Source organism: Cucurbita moschata, unplaced genomic scaffold (assembly GCF_002738365.1).
Source record: "Cucurbita moschata cultivar Rifu unplaced genomic scaffold, Cmos_1.0 Cmo_Scf00012, whole genome shotgun sequence".
Lineage (NCBI taxonomy): Eukaryota > Viridiplantae > Streptophyta > Magnoliopsida > Cucurbitales > Cucurbitaceae > Cucurbita > Cucurbita moschata.
Window position 1 is genome coordinate 2,083,776 of NW_019268528.1, and position 16,953 is coordinate 2,100,728.

Sequence of the window (16,953 nt, forward strand, 5' to 3'; positions counted from 1 at the left end):
CACTATAGATCAATCGCCTAGTGGAAGGTAAAAAGATGAATCAATTAGTTGGGAGAAGAAAGAAGAGTGAAAGGGAGGGAAGATGTAAAATATATAAATGTTTTGGGCGTTAGTGTTATTTTAACACAACAAGGATAAAGAGACAATTTCCCACCTCACAAATGTCAAAAAAACCACCTTAGATAAACTAAGTCATTTTTTTATAAAGTCTAAGGATTTCAGGTCAGTTTCAGCAACTTAAAAGCTTTTAAAAGCATATGTGGGGGACATTTTCAATGGTTGCCTTTCACTAGTCTTTCCACATATAGTTCTTGAGGCTTCTATGTGATCATAAGGATCGTCGGTTGGCTTCTAAACAATCCTTTGAAAGGTAATGCAAGAAGAAGAAGACTAAAGAGAAAATGTTAGCTGCTGGAGCTCCATAGCATGAATGGCTTAATTTCAAACGCAAATAAAGTTGTTATTTCTTTCAGAATAACAACTTCAATCTGCATAATAACACAAAACACCCAACCACAATTCTTCAAACAATTTTAAATTAGAAACAAAAACCTATAAAAATAATTTACCAAGCAAGCTATTTTTCCCCCTCCCTTCATTGTGGAATCTCACCTACCTATCAATGGGTAGGTAGCAGAAGAGAAAGGACCATGAATAATAGAAATCACAACAATAGTGGTAAATAAGTGGGGTTGCAAAATAAAATAAAAAGGGAGGCAAAATAATTTATCGAGGCAACCAATAATGGAGGAACTTCTAAATAAGGAAGAGAACTTTTAATAGACACGCATGGATGGACTGTTGTTAAAGCAAGGGAAAAAAAACAGCAAATAGAAGGTGAGGAACAAGAAGAAGCAACACTTATACTCTATTTTAGAATCAAATGCAATAAAACAGAGCATATAACCTTCAATTTACAAATTATGAGTACTTACAGTCAGTAGCATCCCATTGCGTTCGCATCTATACAACTCACAAGAATGAATATTACAAGGAAGACATCAAAACAAGGAAGCGATCTCGAGGAAAGGACAAACAAGAAGGAAACTCCAAAGGCAGAATTAAGTGATTTAGGAAGCAAACCAAAGGGGAATAAGATTTGTATCTTTGTTTTACCTGTAAGAGTGAACAGAGCTACTGTTTTTTTCTTTATGTTTGTGCATTTACTTTCCAACTCCAAGTTCTTTAGCAATGTCTCTTGTTAAGCTGAATTGTGAGGTATTATGCCATGGAAATAGGGTCCGAGTAACTGGAAGCTTCCTCCGAAGATCCTACAATGCATCACAAAATATCCGAGATAACTAATGAATTTGTTAAGAACATAGGATAATTAAGACCACAAAGGTAAAATCTCAAGCAACACATATTAGCAAGACTACATCAATAACAGCATTTCCCCCATTCTTTCACAAGGTCAATTTAAGGATAAGAGATAGTAAGACAACGCTGGGCCAAACAACTCCACCGGAGTAGCCATGCAACAGAAGAAAACTGTGGCCAGAAAATATAGCCACTTCTTATATAATCTATGAGTAACTTCTAATTTGCACATTGCATAAGATTAACAACGAAAAAGTTCAAATTCACAGAGAAATTGTCGGTTAAAATTTATAATAAGTTGATGAAATTGACAATTGACAGTCTTGTAGCATACAACTAATGCTCCACTAAAGAATTGACAGAATATGTATACAGTTATTATTTTATATTCAAAGTTCAAGGCGAAAACAAGATAAAGATCAAAATAGCATCTTCACTTCTTCGAATCAATCTTTTTAAAATAAAAAAATAAAAAAATAAAAAAAATCTCCCACTTCACTTTTCCTAGGATTAGATGGTTAAGATAATGGGATAATAGATGAACAATTCATTTGACATAACAAAACAGAATTAAAACCAATGGAATGCTCTAGAAATGCAATAGCTTTTCACCCAAATAAAAAGAGTACCTTGAAGGTGGTATCTGGCAAGTTTGAATAGGATGTCTGTCAATAATACAATCATTAGTTAATCTTCCTAGAAAACCCAATAAACAATAATTGTAATGGATTGATGCAAAACCTCAAGAGATGCCAAGTATTCTGCTTCATGATGACGAATAATATTGGCTATCGCAACTGCACAATCTTCAGGAGCCTGAAACGAATGTAACAAATTTCAACAATTTGAAAAGAAAGTCAAACCCCTGTATGGCAAGAAAAAAATAAAAACATCTGATGGACAAACAGAGAAAAATGCATCACAAACTTAAGTTATATGACTACAAGAATGTTTTCTAGACTAATATTTGATGGCATAACAGAACATACTATCAAACAAAGATTTCATTATTCATGACCGCAAACAAAGATTTCATTATTCATGACCATGCTGCACTGCATATTGGGATGCCCAATGCTCTACAAACTAATGTAAAAAACAACAAGAGTAATCAAGCATTTGACTCCAAAGGTAACAATACTAACCAAAAATATTCATTAAAAAGAAAACTTTCAAATTAGCAATGACCTGTAGGATGGTTGAATCATTACATTCATGCTTTGCATCTAATTGAACATTTCCCTCCTCAAAGTAATGGGCAACAACCTGAAGAAAGTAGAGATGAAATGAGCCCCAAAGGACGGAATTTTGAGGTTTTAGTAACACTTAAAAAAAGTTCAAATCCAAGAAATGAGAGAGATAGGCACAAATCTGTTGTGCACCTGAATTAAATAACAGAAAGTACCTGCATTTTCCCTCTTATTTCAAGCGATTGAAAATCACTCTTGAACTCAATGTTCCATGTGGAACGCCAACTTCCATTACTGCACAAGAATGGAAACAAACATCAAAGAAAGGGAGTTGAATTTGAAGTCTGCACAATGAATTTATCAACGCTAATGAACTGAAATGTCATCAGCAACAGATGAACCAAAAGCATCACATTTTCTGCAACTACAAATAAAATCAACATACACTTGACAATACTTAATTCTTCCACACCTTACACATCTCAACGAAGAGAGGGAAGAGGGAAAAAAATGACGAAGATGAATAGGAGAAGACAAACAAACAAGTCAAGAAGTTATATTCTGATGACTATGCACGCACCAGAAGTTCTGAGGGCTATGTCTCGAAGCAGAAATAACCACAGCAAGCTCAAAATCAGATTCAGGTCCCTCTGCATCTTTTCCATTTACACAGTAAACTGAACAGACCCCTTTTGGATAAGCTTCACCGACATATTGAGTAATTTCTTCATCGACAGCACATCTGCCATAACACAGAATACAAAATAAAGAAAAAGACTGATCGTTATACATAGACATCTTGAGGCTTATTTACTTTAGCCGGTCTCATTCGGTTTCATAGTTTATTTACATACTCTCTTCAACATTCGTACTTAATGGTTTTAGTTTAGCTTTCAGGGAGAACCAATACGAGACAATTTTGGGTGTAGGATTCTCATTTAACTTGGATGCTTCCAGACTCAAAGCATATTGTACAGAAGACAAAATATTAGAATTTATGGTTCTGCATACTCTGAAACATGGCTCAAACTACTTCACAATTATGCTATAGAAATGCAAATATTTGTTGTTAAACACGCTTCCAGACTCAAAGCATATTGTACAGAAGACAAAATATTAGAATTTATGGTTCTGCATACTCTGAAACATGGCTCAAACTACTTCACAATTATGCTATAGAAGTGCAAATATTTGTTGTTAAACACAACAGACTTCGCTTTTGTCAATGTTAAACAAAAGAGAAATTTTAGACAGGTTAGTACAAGAAAGAAACTGATTCACTTCCAAGGGGCAATATCTTATCACCTAATCAGTAATCACATATCCTGGATTTAGGATTTTTTAACTTTTTTTTTTTTTTTTAATATTGGTGAATGTTCTAAGTCAGTTTACGTGCATCTCGCCTATTTTCAAGACAGCTGCCTACCTTACAAGATTTGGTTATCAAAGAAACTTGTAGGATATTAAATCCTAAATAAATGGTCGTCATAATTTGAACTCATTGCTTTGTAGTTTTTTATTGTTTAGAAGGTCCTATGGTCAAACCATGATAATTACATGTGCTGAAAATTCTAAGACTCACGTTCATCAAATCATTTAATATATCAATCTCTAATAAGAATGGTTACTAAATTTCAGTTTTTCAAACTAGTCGTAAAGCCTACCGAAAATCCTCAACATATGCAGAAGGAAGTTCCTCATCCAGAGCAGGTCTCACTGCAGTACATACCTGCGCAAATTAAACACCATGTGAACAAAAACAGATGAAATTATAAAACAACTTACAAAGCTGAATTGACCAAGAAAGAGGGGGAGGAGGATGCATGGAGGTAAGTAATTTCCATAAATTTAATAAAATCAACAAAATTTGTAGAATAAACCAGAAGACATGAAAGGATACTAAATACTAGTGTAGTTAACAACCTAGTCTAAATTTTCTTCGAGCATAATTAAATAAACAGGTTTTCTGATTTTGTTAGTACAGACTAAACCAATAGAAGATGCTCGAAGGTATGGAACATCAACTAAAAATTAGCACGGTAATAACCTTAAGAAATGGTGAGCAAAATAATATACATTCAAGTTCCCACGATAAGTTAATTACTGCTATTGTAAATCTTGTGACCGTGATTTCTTCATTTGTCCATGTCTCAAGAAAGGGAAAATCAATATCTATCTCAGCCACTTGGGACTTTTTATCTCCGTAAAATGGTTACTATTCTGGGATTGATTCAGATTGGAGCCTTACCTGTTTAATATTATCAATTATAGCAACCTGTGTAGTTCTTGGGTCAAGGAACTCGTTTTCTTCAAGCTCATTGAATGGTGTAATAATCACCTGAATTCACATCAGACGAGCAAACTGAGAAACTAAAGAAAACAAAATAACGAATCTGCGAGCTTCCTAGAACGTAGTGTCAAGATAATAAGTATAACCATCTACTGGCCCGACTATCCATACCAGTTTGTTTAGCTAGATATGCACAAAATCTTTACAACTAAACGGTTTGTGAACTTTTTGAATCTACTTGGATGGGGCTGGAGAGTATTCCATTTAAATCCCGAGATAAAACAGCATATCAATGCCAAAATGACGCAGAAAATACTACTTGAAATTTAAATAAAACGAAAGCAAACCCGAAGCATACAGAAAACAAAGTGCATGCTCTTCACACCACTCACTACAATTATCTCGAATCAACAAAACTAGTTCCCCAACCTTATCCGCGAGGAAAATAGCAGCTCACAATGACAATCGGTATAAGAAACTTACATCTCCAACTAAGCCAGGCATTTCGAGGGAAATCATGTGTGATTTGTTGTACTGAGGAAACGCTTCAGATGCTGCCTCATGGTACAACTTATCGTCATTCAAAATTTTCTTCACATCTGAAAATTGATAACCACGAAACATCAAATTCATAATTCGAACAAGAAAAATCACCGGAAATGATTGTCTAAAATGTATATCCAAAAATAAACATCTACAAGAACCGAATTGTAATTTATTACCTTTGGCGACGAATTGGATTTCTCCGGCGGGAGCGTTTAGAAGAAACCACTTCGCGATTTCCTTCTTCTGCTCGTCGCTGAGCTCCACTTCGTCGTCAGCCATTGCCAGAAACTGGAAATTTTTTCACCGATTTTCAAGCGAACTTAAGCAGAAGGGAGAGAGAGACGGAGACAGAGCGACGTAAAAAAAGGAGAAACAGTCGATGAGCTGTAACGGGTCGGTTTTAGCCCACTCGGTTTATCCGGCCCGCTTCGTGATAGTATTCCGACGTGTCGTCATATGTCAAAGCGCGGTCGCTGGTGGCATTAGGACGCTTTTTTGTCTGGGCTGGACCCAGCCCAACTAATGGGGTCAAGAGTGTTGACACGATTTGTCGTTTAAAAAAAAATTAATAAAAATGACCAAATTTAATTATAACGTAATATTTTATTTTTAAATTGATGAATAAATAGAAAATCGAGAAGGAGCAAGAAGGAATTTCTCCTTGTTAAGCTAAACGGGGTCGTGAATGGTAATTACATTCCCCGTCCCTGTCCCCAACCCCTAACCCCTATCCCGTCTCAGTATATGTGTATGTATATATAAAAATTATTAGAAATATCATTTTATGCAATCGAGACAAATACATTTCTGTCTTTGATAGTTATAATCCTACTAAATTTATTTCACTCGTTCGTATACGTGTTAATCGAGAAGACAATATCGTCACCCCTCAATAAATTGTTTCAGGTTACTGCTCGTTATTATTCTATCTTTTATGTGCGCTGAACGAACATATCCCAAACATTTTGAGAAAATAAAAACCAACATGCAATAAAATTAACGCAAATACCTTCTACTTTAAAAAAATGTTTAAAAATATATTAATATACACAGATAAAATGATACCAAATTATTAAGTCTTTTCGTGACAGTTCATATGAAGTTTCTTTTGAACGTAATATTTGATAAGAACACACACTGATTTTAACATAAGATTAGATACCAGATTTTGATCTAATCAGTACATGTCAAGATATTGATCCTAAATATTTCTATTCGAGTTGACGTACATATAAGATTTCATATCGACGTCAAATTGTGTGTCATATGTTTTGATGTGGTTGAATGTCTGGAACAAAATAATGTAAAACTGAACACACTGATAGGGTGAGTTCCTATACTCATATAGTTTCACGTCAACATATATGTTAGGATCAAACGATGAGTTAACCTAATATACGATGGTCATTGTCTAGAATCTCACTTGCCATTTGCAGCTTGATCGACCTTGATTTCTCTTTCTGGTAGTTAGCCATCTATGTCGCTCTCGATCCCACGAGTTAGTACAAAAAAGTATTTTTCTATTTGGGCTCGATGAGCTAGTTTAGGTCAATGACTAAACTAGCTAAAAAAATAATCAAAACACTGAATGTATATTAGATAAACGTTGACGTGTTTTTTTTTTTTAATTAAATTATTGAGACTATGAAAATTCGTTCTCTTTATCTATGACGAATAATTATATGAGTAATTGGTTATATATATATACCGAGAGAGTAGAATTTAAAAGGTTGCCACTTCAATTTAGTCGTGGTATTTTGAATTTTATTTAATTTTAAATTTATTTATTTATATATTTTCCATAAATATTAAATTTTATGGAACACATCATTTATTTATTTATTTTTAAGTTAGGTTGAATTTGATTTTTATTAAAATTTGTTAAATAATAATATTTTAACCAATTTATAATTAAATTAGATAGGTTATAAAACCTCCCAATTATATTGTAAATTAGTTAACAATACACGTGTACGGTCAAGATTCAATTTCTGAAGATAGGTTAAACGCGCCGCAGTGGTACATCATTTATGCCCTCGGCTTCAATAAAAAGGGTCTTCAAAAACCCTAGAGCCATTTTCCTCCCCTCAGAGGTCGCCGTCGCCGTCGCAGAAGGGAAGGGTTTTCTCCACCATAAACGACAATGGTCGGTCTTTTTCTCTTTCTCTCTTTACGTCATTTTCTCTGCGTACAATGGCGTAGATCAATGTCTTAGATGCGTTTTCCATTTATTACAGGGGATAGATCTTGTAGCAGGAGGTAAGAGCAAGAAGACCAAGAGGACTGCCCCTAAGTCCGATGATATCTACCTCAAGCTTCTTGTTAAGGTTGGTTTTTCTAATCGTCATTGGTTCCGCTGTACTCACGAGCTCTTGCTTTTTTGTGGCTTTTTCTTAGCGAATGGTGATTAATGCGTATGATTATTTTAAAATGAATTTGATTTAACTTGAGATATCGCGAATGGAGAATGGAGTTTCAAATCTAATTTTGTGAGCATCATTTGGAAGTTTATCCGTTGTTATTTTTGTATTTGTTCTCTGCTCATATTTCGGTTTTTGGTTCTACATTTTTTTAACCTAGTTGTGTTTGAAATGTGGTTGTTTGATAAGAAAGTAGAGGAAATTTCATGTGCAGTGATGATATCTGTGTATCCCAGCTCATTATGAGACCTTCCGTAGGTCTAGGAATGAACTAGTTCCACATTTATCTGAGCCCAGGTTTAGAGTTCAGTTTTCTAGTTTAATTTGAACAAGAACCAGGAGATGTCATTAATCATTGGCAATTAATAAACCTTGATTTCAAATTTTTAGTTTTGGAACCTTTTTTGCTCTCATGGAGTCAATGTTTTAGTTCTCGTTCATTATATTTTGATTGGTATCCGACTATGTTCTCATCCGCAATGAAGAAATATGTGATACCCAGCTCATTATGAAACTTTTTTTAGGTCAAGGACTGGACTTAATCCACATATTTGTCTGAGCTCAAATTATTCTACTTTTGAAGTTTCTTTCATTTCATCTTGAATTCGGAAGTAAAGTGGATATGAAAAATATGGGTCATGCATTAATTTCTGCTGTGTCCATTTACTATTCGAGTCTCTGGCTTCTTTATCTATACATATCTGGAAGGAAGTTTAGACTTTTAATGGTGGACTAAGGCTTCTATCCATTCTGATAGAGAGATGGGTTGTTGTTCCCTGTGATGCTTCATTTTTCAAACCATGCTAATACTGATTACACGATGACTGATCTTCAACTTGTCACTGATGGAACTACCCTAGAGTCATAAATTTATTATTTCCAGTAGTGGTGCGTGTTTGTTTGCATATCAAAACTATTTGTAATAACCTTTTTTTTTTCAAGCTTAGTAGTTCATTACCCTTATTTGGATTGCTTAAATGATTGATCTTTAATCTTGTTTACTGAATTCAGCTGTACCGGTTTCTTGTCCGAAGAACTGGAAGCAATTTCAATGCAGTGATCCTGAAGCGCTTGTTCATGAGCAAGGTGAACAAGCCACCAATTTCTCTATCCAGACTTATCAAGTTCACAAAGGGAAAGGTGTGTACTTCTATTTATGCACTACATGTTCTTAATATTTTGATTTCAGCCTTTCAGTAGTGTGTTATTTTCGATTGTCTAAATTCTCTGGTGGTTAACATGGTATAGGAAGATAAAATTGCCGTCATTGTGGGAACTGTGACCGACGACATTCGCGTTTATGAAGTTCCAGCTTTGAAAGTGACAGCCTTGAGGTTTACTGAGACCGCAAGGGCAAGGATTGAGAAGGCAGGTGGTGAGTGCTTGACATTCGACCAGCTTGCTCTGAGGGCTCCTCTTGGCCAGAATACGGTACGATTACAAGTCCCATTTACTTTCTCTCACTCTCAAACACAACCTCTGATATGCAAAAGCAACTGTGTGCTTGGTATTTTATCAGTTCATGTTCATCTTAGAAGCCACCTGCATGTTGAACATTATGCACAAATGCTTAGATTCATGCTTAATCTTCTGTTAATTTTGCTTTTAAAGGTTCTTCTTCGTGGACCGAAGAATTCCCGTGAAGCCGTGAAGCACTTCGGTCCGGCTCCTGGTGTTCCTCACAGCCACACGAAACCATACGTGAGGTCGAAGGGAAGGAAGTTTGAGAGAGCAAGAGGAAAAAGAAACAGCAGGGGATACAGAGTTTAAATTCAGCATATGTTCGACCCTTTTTGTGAGACAAAAAATTCATGTTTTGCTAGACTTGCAGAGATATTATTATGAGACTCAGTTATGTCTTAGTACAAGTTTTCATTATTATAAAACCTTAATCGTATTCAGTGAAAGATCTTGTTTAAATACTTTATTTTTTCTCTTGATTTTCATTGGATGATTTTATGAACGTCATTACACTTTTAATTTGACTAAAAAAATAAGTAGCGATTCAAGACTTGTAGGATAGAATTTGATATTGTTAGAACTAAATTCTGTGGATGATTTGAGATGATTAAAATTTGTTGTTTAAAGCTTGATGGATACTGAGTTAATGAGCTTGATTGGTTATTTTATTTTGCATTTTACGAGCGTGATCGGCCTACTTATGATACATGTTTTTACTATATAATGTAACATTATGGGTTCATGCTACTATGTGTGATGGTTAGAGGTTCGCAAACTAACATCGTGAACTTGCTTTGATTGACGAGTGTATACGTATTTTGTTTGGAGCTAGCTATGATATGGTGTCATTCTCGAATGATGATTGTACAATATTTGGGCTACCTAGGAGTCACTAGCTAGCCTTTTCCAATAAACTTATTTCCATAGTCTACGATACGAGTTATTATTGATCTTCAACTATTCCTTGGTGGATAATGACAATGGTCCACATTGGTATATAATGACAATGATCTTCAACTTTGTTGATAGTGATGATATTGGAGGATCAATTAGAGATTACCCAACTAATTCACGATAAAGAATTGGTCTAAATTAACCATGTTCATATGGTAAGATGAGCTATGAGTAAAAACGGCGCATGGATTAAGTAGAGAATCAAACCATCAACTTTTATAATTATAGTTAACTTCTCATCCATTAAACCACGCTCGGATCAATCATATGCATACTTCATATACTAGACCTATACCGTTGTGTCTTGTGGATATCCTATTCACATCATAGATTAAAAATAAGCTTGTTTACTATAATTAAATTTCTATATACAAATATAGTTATTGCCTCCCCTCACTTCAACTTAATTTAATTAATTATTTCAAATAAATTAATAGACTATTAATTTCATCTCCTAGACTTTCCACTTTCATTGTCCATATTTTTTACATTAAATAAATGAAGATACATCGATTTCAAACGGAATTGAACTTGAATAGGACGTAAGCTACCTCATTTAAGCCACCGTGAATTCTTAACGAACAAAAGAATCAATTAACTAGTGTCGTATTCATAGAGCAACGGTATGCTCGGATTGACGCGTTGGTTAATGTTTAGGCCGGATTTGAATGGCTTGAACAACAAGTCCGGATTTGAGCTGAAAGCCTTTGGTCTCCAAGAAGCTCATGGTGAGGTGTTCATCGTCTTCTCCGGTGAAGAACTCTCCCAATTCAATCTCCGACCACCCATCTTCTCTCTGTCGGACATCCCTAATTCCGTTGCTATCAAAATTGTCTCCCAAATCGGCAGCGAATAGCTTTATGGCTCTCTCCCTCCGATTCCCATAAAACAGAGACTCCATTTTGAGGTTGCTCTGTTCCTTGCGGCGCAGCCAAACAGAGCCTTGGGAGCTCTGCAACGCATCCCCCAATTGAACACAAACTTGGGCTGGCATCAAATCCAACCCATACCCTTTCTCTGAAATCTTCACCACAAGATAAGCTCCGTACAATGTGTTCGGAGACAGCCGTCCTGTTCTTGTTCTTCCATGGATTTCCACCCAGCTCGACGCTCTGAGCTCTGCAACTTCTGCGAATCTGGAAAATGGTTTTTGTTTTTAATCATTATGTTGTAATTATATGGCAAATTTGGAGGCGACCCATTGAAATTAATCATGAATAATACCTTGATTGAGGATCGGATTTCCAGCTCCAACAGAGTGGATCGGAGCTCCAAGTGATCGCCAGCTCTCTTGCTGACAATGTATAACAGATCTTCCCGGAAAATCTCTCCAACTCAAAGCTCTGCAATAACATTTCATTATTCGAATTCTTATCTTATTTCAGATTAATTACGAAATGGAAGACGGAATTATTTTGTTTCTTTACCTTTTTACCGCCGTCGATAAGGATCGAAGAACAGAGTCGGAAGAAAGCCTCTCTCTTCGAACAGAGTGACAATTCGCCAGAGATATCAGAGGCGGCCACGATTTCGGCATAGTTTCTAGGCAAAAATCTTCTCCAAACGACGTCGGATTCCGCCGCTGATCGGAACGTCGACGAGACGAGGGACAATTTCCCGGCGTCGGAGGGAGTCGTGAGTGACAGAATCGCCGAAATACAGTCCTCCGGCAACACTCCGATACCTGAAATTCCGGCCATTTTTTTAATTCAATCTTATCCTTAATTGGGTCTGCAAGAAAAGGAAATTTGGGTATTGGGTTTATATAGAATCATTTCCTCTCTCTCTCTCTTCTTTCTCTCTCTTGTTTGTTTAAGGAAAAGGATTAGATTAAACGCAGTTGTTTTAATAAAATGGGCGGCGTGGAATTTAGAACCCTTTTATTATTTAATTTAAATTTTAGTTTAATTTATTATATCAACTAAATTAATAAAAATACCATCAAATTGCTCACTTTTAAAAAATTAAAAATAATTTTGAGACAATTTCTAAATATTTCTAAAATAAAAAGATATTAAATAAATATCAATTTAAATATTTAGGCACGTGTAAATTTGGATAATTTTATTAAAATAAAAAAAGGTGATGAATATTTAAATGAATAGTGATTGGAGAGTTTCGTATGAAACTTCCATAGTTAGTACCCAAAATTGACCACCCCTCTTTCACTTTTTGAACTCTAATTTCAATTATTTGAAAATTCAAAAAGTCAATTAAAATAATAATAATAATAACAACTGAAGTATTTAATTTTTAAATTTTTTTTTAATCGTTATAATTTTTTAAAGGTAAAAAAAGTAATAAGTAGAAATGTCCGTTTTACTTGCAGGTCCGAGATGAAGGGAGAAAAATTCCCCGTTGAGATGGAGAATGGAAAGGAAGTGGGGAACATTTTTTTCGTTAGATAAATGGGCCCGAGAACGAGATTATACGTCCTTATCCCCACTTTCATCCCATTATATATAAATATATTTGTGACAGATAATATAGTATAATATAATATATATTAAATGTTAATATTTATCTGTGGTTTTAACTGGTATAGACTATTGTTATAATATTAAATTATGTTGGTACAACGTTAGCGGATTGCATATGAAATATATTAATTTATTATGATTTTTTTTTTTTACCGTTTTTAAATAAAGATGATATTTAAAAATGAAAATTTTAATATAACTATTTTTTTAAAAGAATAATAAACCGAAAAAATTACCGGTGGATAACCCAATCACTGCAAATTTGCTAGATAGAATTCCTATACCAATCCCCACAAAATAAATGAAAAATTTAGCGGGCATGGAGAATACTTCCCCGTTCCTGTCTCACTCAGTAGACATCTCTAGTAATTACAAATTGTCTCGAAATTTTCTCACTTTATCGATAATAGGTGTTTCCACTATAAACGTAGATTATTTTCACCCTTTCAAGACACTAACTTGTTCTCGTAATAGTGACGTTTTTTCATGATCAGAGGTTTGCGATCTCACGTTCCACTTCATGTTTTTTTAGTACAACGAATGGAGGTAACTAATTTGAATTTCCGACCTTAAGGGAGGTAATACATGTTAGTTATTGTTAATCTACGTTTATTTTAGTCACGTTTGATCTTGACGTTTAAAAGATAAGATAATTAACCCTATTTTTTACACTAAAATAAGTTTAATTACTGAACTGTAAAATTTTATATACCATCATTTATTTGATTAAAAATATACAATCATTTATTTGATTAATAATAAAGGTTGGCTTCTTGTGCACGTGTGAATCGGGATCTCTCATAATAATAATAATAATAATAATAATAAAATAACTTTAATATTCATGGTCAATGTCATGTTTTATAAGTATATATATTTTTTTATTTTTTTATTTTTAAGAAAGTTATTTAAAAATAAATACTAAAAATTAATTAAATATTATATTATCGATCAAAAAGTTTGAACGTTGAAGACCCAATATTTATGACAGTTATTTTATATAAAAAAAAAATTTAAAGATGAATTTTAATTTGATTTATAAATTTAAAATTTAATTTTTCATGTTAAAAAAATGATAATTTTTAAAATTTGAAAAAGTAATAATAATAATTTTTTTAATACTATTTCTTAGATAATTCAAGTATTTGTTTGGCATGCAAATAAAAAATTTGTGTCTTATTTTTAAAATTTTGATAAAATTTTTAAAAAATAGATTCACATGAAAAAAAATAGAATTTAAAACATTTAAAACGTAACATGATATAATAGTGGAAAATAATAATTATACAAAATTTATACCATAATACACTTCCATAAATTTAATTAATAACAGTTAGAAATTCACTATTTATATATAATTTCTTAAATTATTTATTACTATATTACTGGACTCCATTCGTTTTAAATTTTTATTTTCAAATCACTATCGAAAAATGCAAAGGACAATAAGTTGACATCGACCGTCAAAATCAAATGAAGGTCGAAGTAGAAAGGACCATAAAATCCTATTTCAGACGTCGAAATCAAATAATACTAAATGTAGAGTGTCACAGTCGCACTCTTGTGACAGCGAAACAACGATTCTGCGACACTTGCTCTAAAAAAGCGAACAAATCGGTCGTGAGAAATTTATACTTCGCGGACAATGTCAATGTATGTTCGAGCCTCGAGTCACACTTGAGAGAAATGTTTTGAAAAACGTGAGCGAGAAAATATGTTGAAAACAATTTGAAAGAAAGGAATGTTATAAGCAAAAGGCAAGTAGGCACCAATAATGATTTTGATAGCATATAACCCGAGTAGGAAGGAGTGACAACTAGTCATATCCTCCTATCGTACATTTTAGCCCGAGTGGATGTAGATATGATTTTGGTGATCGACCATACATATTCATATTAACATAATGTGAAATAGTAAAAGATTATCTAAGACGAAAGCATGTAAAAGGGGTTCGGAATGAGTATGTGGCCATAGACAACACGTCTGGGATAAGTATGACTGGGACATCTGACATATAGCCATAGATAACAGATGCAGGTGTGCGGTTTAGGTGAGTTATGTTCATATTAGTTAAATGTTCGTAAAATAATTATTTTTTATTTTTGAAAAAAAAAAAAAAAAAGATGAATCCCCTTTGGTTGCGAGTGGGTGCATTTAGTCAAGACTCCAGTATTTGACTATTGACCCAGCCCTCAGTTTCCGTTAAATTACAATTGGCCCCCAAACAAAATTAAAGTTTAAAAAAAATCAACGGTCAACGTTTTGACCGACATTTCCCGTTACCGGTTTTCCATTAGCATGCAGCCAAACAAGACCTTATTATTTTTATTATATTTTTTTAATCAACGCGTTCGGGTGGACCCCACAGCCACTCTCGTTACACATCGGACGATAAGTATAAAATAAGTATAAAATAAAGTTTATTATTATTTTTACTTCATATTAATATATTATTATTATTATTATTCGTTAAAATCTAACTTCACACGTGCCAAATTAAGTACGTCAAAAATATGAGTAGGAGAGAGAAACTAGAGAGAGAAAGTGTTTTATATAAACCCAATCGCCAAATTCATTTCCATACAAATCCAAGAGAGAAAAACTAGAGTGAGAAAGAGAGATTGGATTTTTTTGACTGTGAACAAAAAAATGGCCGGAATTTCGAGCATCGGAGTGTTGCCGGAGGACTGTGTTTCGGCGATTCTGTCACTCACGACTCCCACCGACGCCGGGAAATTGTCCCTCGTCTCGTCGACATTCCGATCAGCGGCGGAATCCGACGTCGTTTGGAGCAGATTTTTGCCTAAAAACTACGCCGAAATCGTGGCCGCCTCTGATATCTCCGGCGAATCGCCACTCTGTTCGAAGAGAGAAGCTTTCTTCCGACTCTGTTCTCCGATCCTAATCGAAGGCGGAAAAAAGGTAAAGAAACAAAATAATTTCATTTCGTAACTAATCCGAAATAAAATAATAATTCGAATAATCAAATGGTGTCGCAGAGCTTTGAGTTGGAGAGATTTTCCGGGAAGATCTGTTATACATTGTCAGCAAGAGAGCTGGCGATCACTTGGAGCTCCGATCCACTCTGTTGGAGCTGGAAATCCGATCCTCAATCAAGGTATTATTCATAATTAATTTCAATGGGTCGCCTCCAAATTTTCCATAAAATTACAGCATAATGATTAAAAACAAAAACCATTTTCCAGATTCGCAGAAGTTGCAGAGCTCAGAGCATCGAGCTGGGTGGAAATCCATGGAAGAACAAGAACAGGACGGCTGTCTCCGAACACATTGTACGGAGCTTATCTTGTGGTGAAGACTTCAGAGAAAGGGTATGGGTTGGATTTGATGCCAGCCCAAGTTTGTGTTCAATTGGGGGATGCGTTGCAGAGCTCCCAAGGCTCTGTTTGGCTGCGCCGCAAGGAACAGAGCAACCTCAAAATGGAGTCTCTGTTTTATGGGAATCGGAGGGAGAGAGCCATAAAGCTATTCGCTGCCGATTTGGGAGACAATTTTGATAGCAACGGAATTAGGGATGTCCGACAGAGAGAAGATGGGTGGTCGGAGATTGAATTGGGAGAGTTCTTCACCGGAGAAGACGATGAACACCTCACCATGAGCTTCTTGGAGACCAAAGGCTTTCAGCTCAAATCCGGACTTGTTGTTCAAGCCATTCAAATCCGGCCTAAACATTAACCAACACATCAATCCGAGCATACCGTTCCTGGATCGATACGACACTAGTTAATTGATTCTTTTGTTCGTTACGAATTCACGATGTCTTACGTGAGACAGCTAACGTCTTAATCAACTTGAATTCTATCTGAAATCCACGTATCTTCATTTATTTAATGATCGTGTAATGTAAAAAATATACGTTATATGTATAAAATAATTGTGTTGAGTCAACTTACTTGGATGGATGATGAAAGTATCGGGAAAGTCTCGGGAGAGAGATGAAATAGATAGTTTATTAAGTCAATCATTTAAAATAATTAATTAAATTAAGTTGAGGTGGTTGAGACAACAACTGTATTGTATATACAAATTAAATTTTGGTAGACTAGCTTATATTGAACCTAATATGGTATGTTCGTGTGAATATGATCTCCACTATACATAACTATATAGTTTTAGTACATGAAAGTGGACAAATTTTTTAGTCGATCAATAAGCATGCGTTGCACGTTGAAGGTGAAAAGACCATTATCTCAATAATAATAGGTGAAGCTAGTATTTACCGTTGTAATAGCTCAACCCCACCGCTAATAGAAATTATTTGCTTTTGTTTG

The 16,953-nt window shown here is 34.6% G+C and overlaps 4 protein-coding genes and 3 non-coding genes across 7 annotated transcripts; 5 read left to right on the forward strand and 2 right to left on the reverse strand.

Annotated features, from left to right (window-relative positions):
* Positions 1-850: 850 nt before the first annotated feature.
* Positions 851-5,684, reverse strand: LOC111450528 (F-actin-capping protein subunit alpha-like). Its single transcript, XM_023090716.1, has 10 exons — positions 5,523-5,684; positions 5,284-5,399; positions 4,759-4,848; positions 4,175-4,239; positions 3,091-3,252; positions 2,726-2,804; positions 2,509-2,586; positions 2,062-2,136; positions 1,950-1,985; positions 851-1,271 (listed from the first exon to the last, which is right to left on the reverse strand). The coding sequence occupies exons 1-10, from the start codon at positions 5,623-5,625 to the stop codon at positions 1,164-1,166; spliced, it is 912 nt and encodes a 303-aa protein (XP_022946484.1). The 5' UTR covers positions 5,626-5,684; the 3' UTR covers positions 851-1,163.
* Positions 5,685-7,371: 1,687 nt separating this feature from the next.
* Positions 7,372-9,691, forward strand: LOC111450785 (60S ribosomal protein L18-3). The gene is made up of 5 exons (XM_023091076.1): positions 7,372-7,492; positions 7,584-7,673; positions 8,778-8,906; positions 9,015-9,197; positions 9,378-9,691. Exons 1-5 carry the CDS (start codon positions 7,490-7,492, stop codon positions 9,534-9,536), a joined length of 564 nt encoding a protein of 187 aa, XP_022946844.1. The 5' UTR covers positions 7,372-7,489; the 3' UTR covers positions 9,537-9,691.
* LOC111450870 lies at positions 7,973-8,065 on the forward strand. The gene has a single exon (XR_002711891.1). It is a non-coding gene; the product is annotated as a small nucleolar RNA snoR69Y (small nucleolar RNA).
* Positions 8,239-8,333, forward strand: LOC111450871. The gene has a single exon (XR_002711892.1). It is a non-coding gene; the product is annotated as a small nucleolar RNA snoR69Y (small nucleolar RNA).
* On the forward strand, positions 8,538-8,619 carry LOC111450879. The gene has a single exon (XR_002711901.1). It is a non-coding gene; the product is annotated as a small nucleolar RNA snoR53Y (small nucleolar RNA).
* An 886-nt stretch (positions 9,692-10,577) lies between the features above and the next one.
* LOC111450586 (F-box protein PP2-B15-like) lies at positions 10,578-11,916 on the reverse strand. Its single transcript, XM_023090796.1, has 3 exons — positions 11,609-11,916; positions 11,406-11,524; positions 10,578-11,317 (listed from the first exon to the last, which is right to left on the reverse strand). Exons 1-3 carry the CDS (start codon positions 11,879-11,881, stop codon positions 10,828-10,830), a joined length of 882 nt encoding a protein of 293 aa, XP_022946564.1. The 5' UTR covers positions 11,882-11,916; the 3' UTR covers positions 10,578-10,827.
* Positions 11,917-15,251: 3,335 nt separating this feature from the next.
* On the forward strand, positions 15,252-16,513 carry LOC111450571 (F-box protein PP2-B15-like). Its single transcript, XM_023090767.1, has 3 exons — positions 15,252-15,583; positions 15,661-15,779; positions 15,868-16,513. The coding sequence occupies exons 1-3, from the start codon at positions 15,311-15,313 to the stop codon at positions 16,355-16,357; spliced, it is 882 nt and encodes a 293-aa protein (XP_022946535.1). The 5' UTR covers positions 15,252-15,310; the 3' UTR covers positions 16,358-16,513.
* The last annotated feature ends 440 nt before the right edge of the window (positions 16,514-16,953 follow it).

Coding starts and splice junctions, on each gene's coding strand:
- LOC111450785 (XM_023091076.1), top strand. Junction 7,674..8,777: donor ACCTCAAGCTTCTTGTTAAG/GTTGGTTTTTCT, acceptor TACTGAATTCAG/CTGTACCGGTTTCTTGTCCG. Junction 9,198..9,377: donor CTCCTCTTGGCCAGAATACG/GTACGATTACAA, acceptor TTGCTTTTAAAG/GTTCTTCTTCGTGGACCGAA.
- LOC111450571 (XM_023090767.1), top strand. CDS start 15,311: ATGGCCGGAATTTCGAGCATCGGAGTGTTGCCGGAGGACTGTGTTTCG. Junction 15,584..15,660: donor TAATCGAAGGCGGAAAAAAG/GTAAAGAAACAA, acceptor ATGGTGTCGCAG/AGCTTTGAGTTGGAGAGATT. Junction 15,780..15,867: donor AAATCCGATCCTCAATCAAG/GTATTATTCATA, acceptor ACCATTTTCCAG/ATTCGCAGAAGTTGCAGAGC.
- LOC111450528 (XM_023090716.1), bottom strand. CDS start 5,625: ATGGCTGACGACGAAGTGGAGCTCAGCGACGAGCAGAAGAAGGAAATC. Junction 4,240..4,758: donor TAATTGATAATATTAAACAG/GTAAGGCTCCAA, acceptor TAATTTGCGCAG/GTATGTACTGCAGTGAGACC. Junction 3,253..4,174: donor GCATATGTTGAGGATTTTCG/GTAGGCTTTACG, acceptor GTGTTATGGCAG/ATGTGCTGTCGATGAAGAAA.
- LOC111450586 (XM_023090796.1), bottom strand. CDS start 11,881: ATGGCCGGAATTTCAGGTATCGGAGTGTTGCCGGAGGACTGTATTTCG. Junction 11,525..11,608: donor TTATCGACGGCGGTAAAAAG/GTAAAGAAACAA, acceptor ATGTTATTGCAG/AGCTTTGAGTTGGAGAGATT. Junction 11,318..11,405: donor AAATCCGATCCTCAATCAAG/GTATTATTCATG, acceptor ACCATTTTCCAG/ATTCGCAGAAGTTGCAGAGC.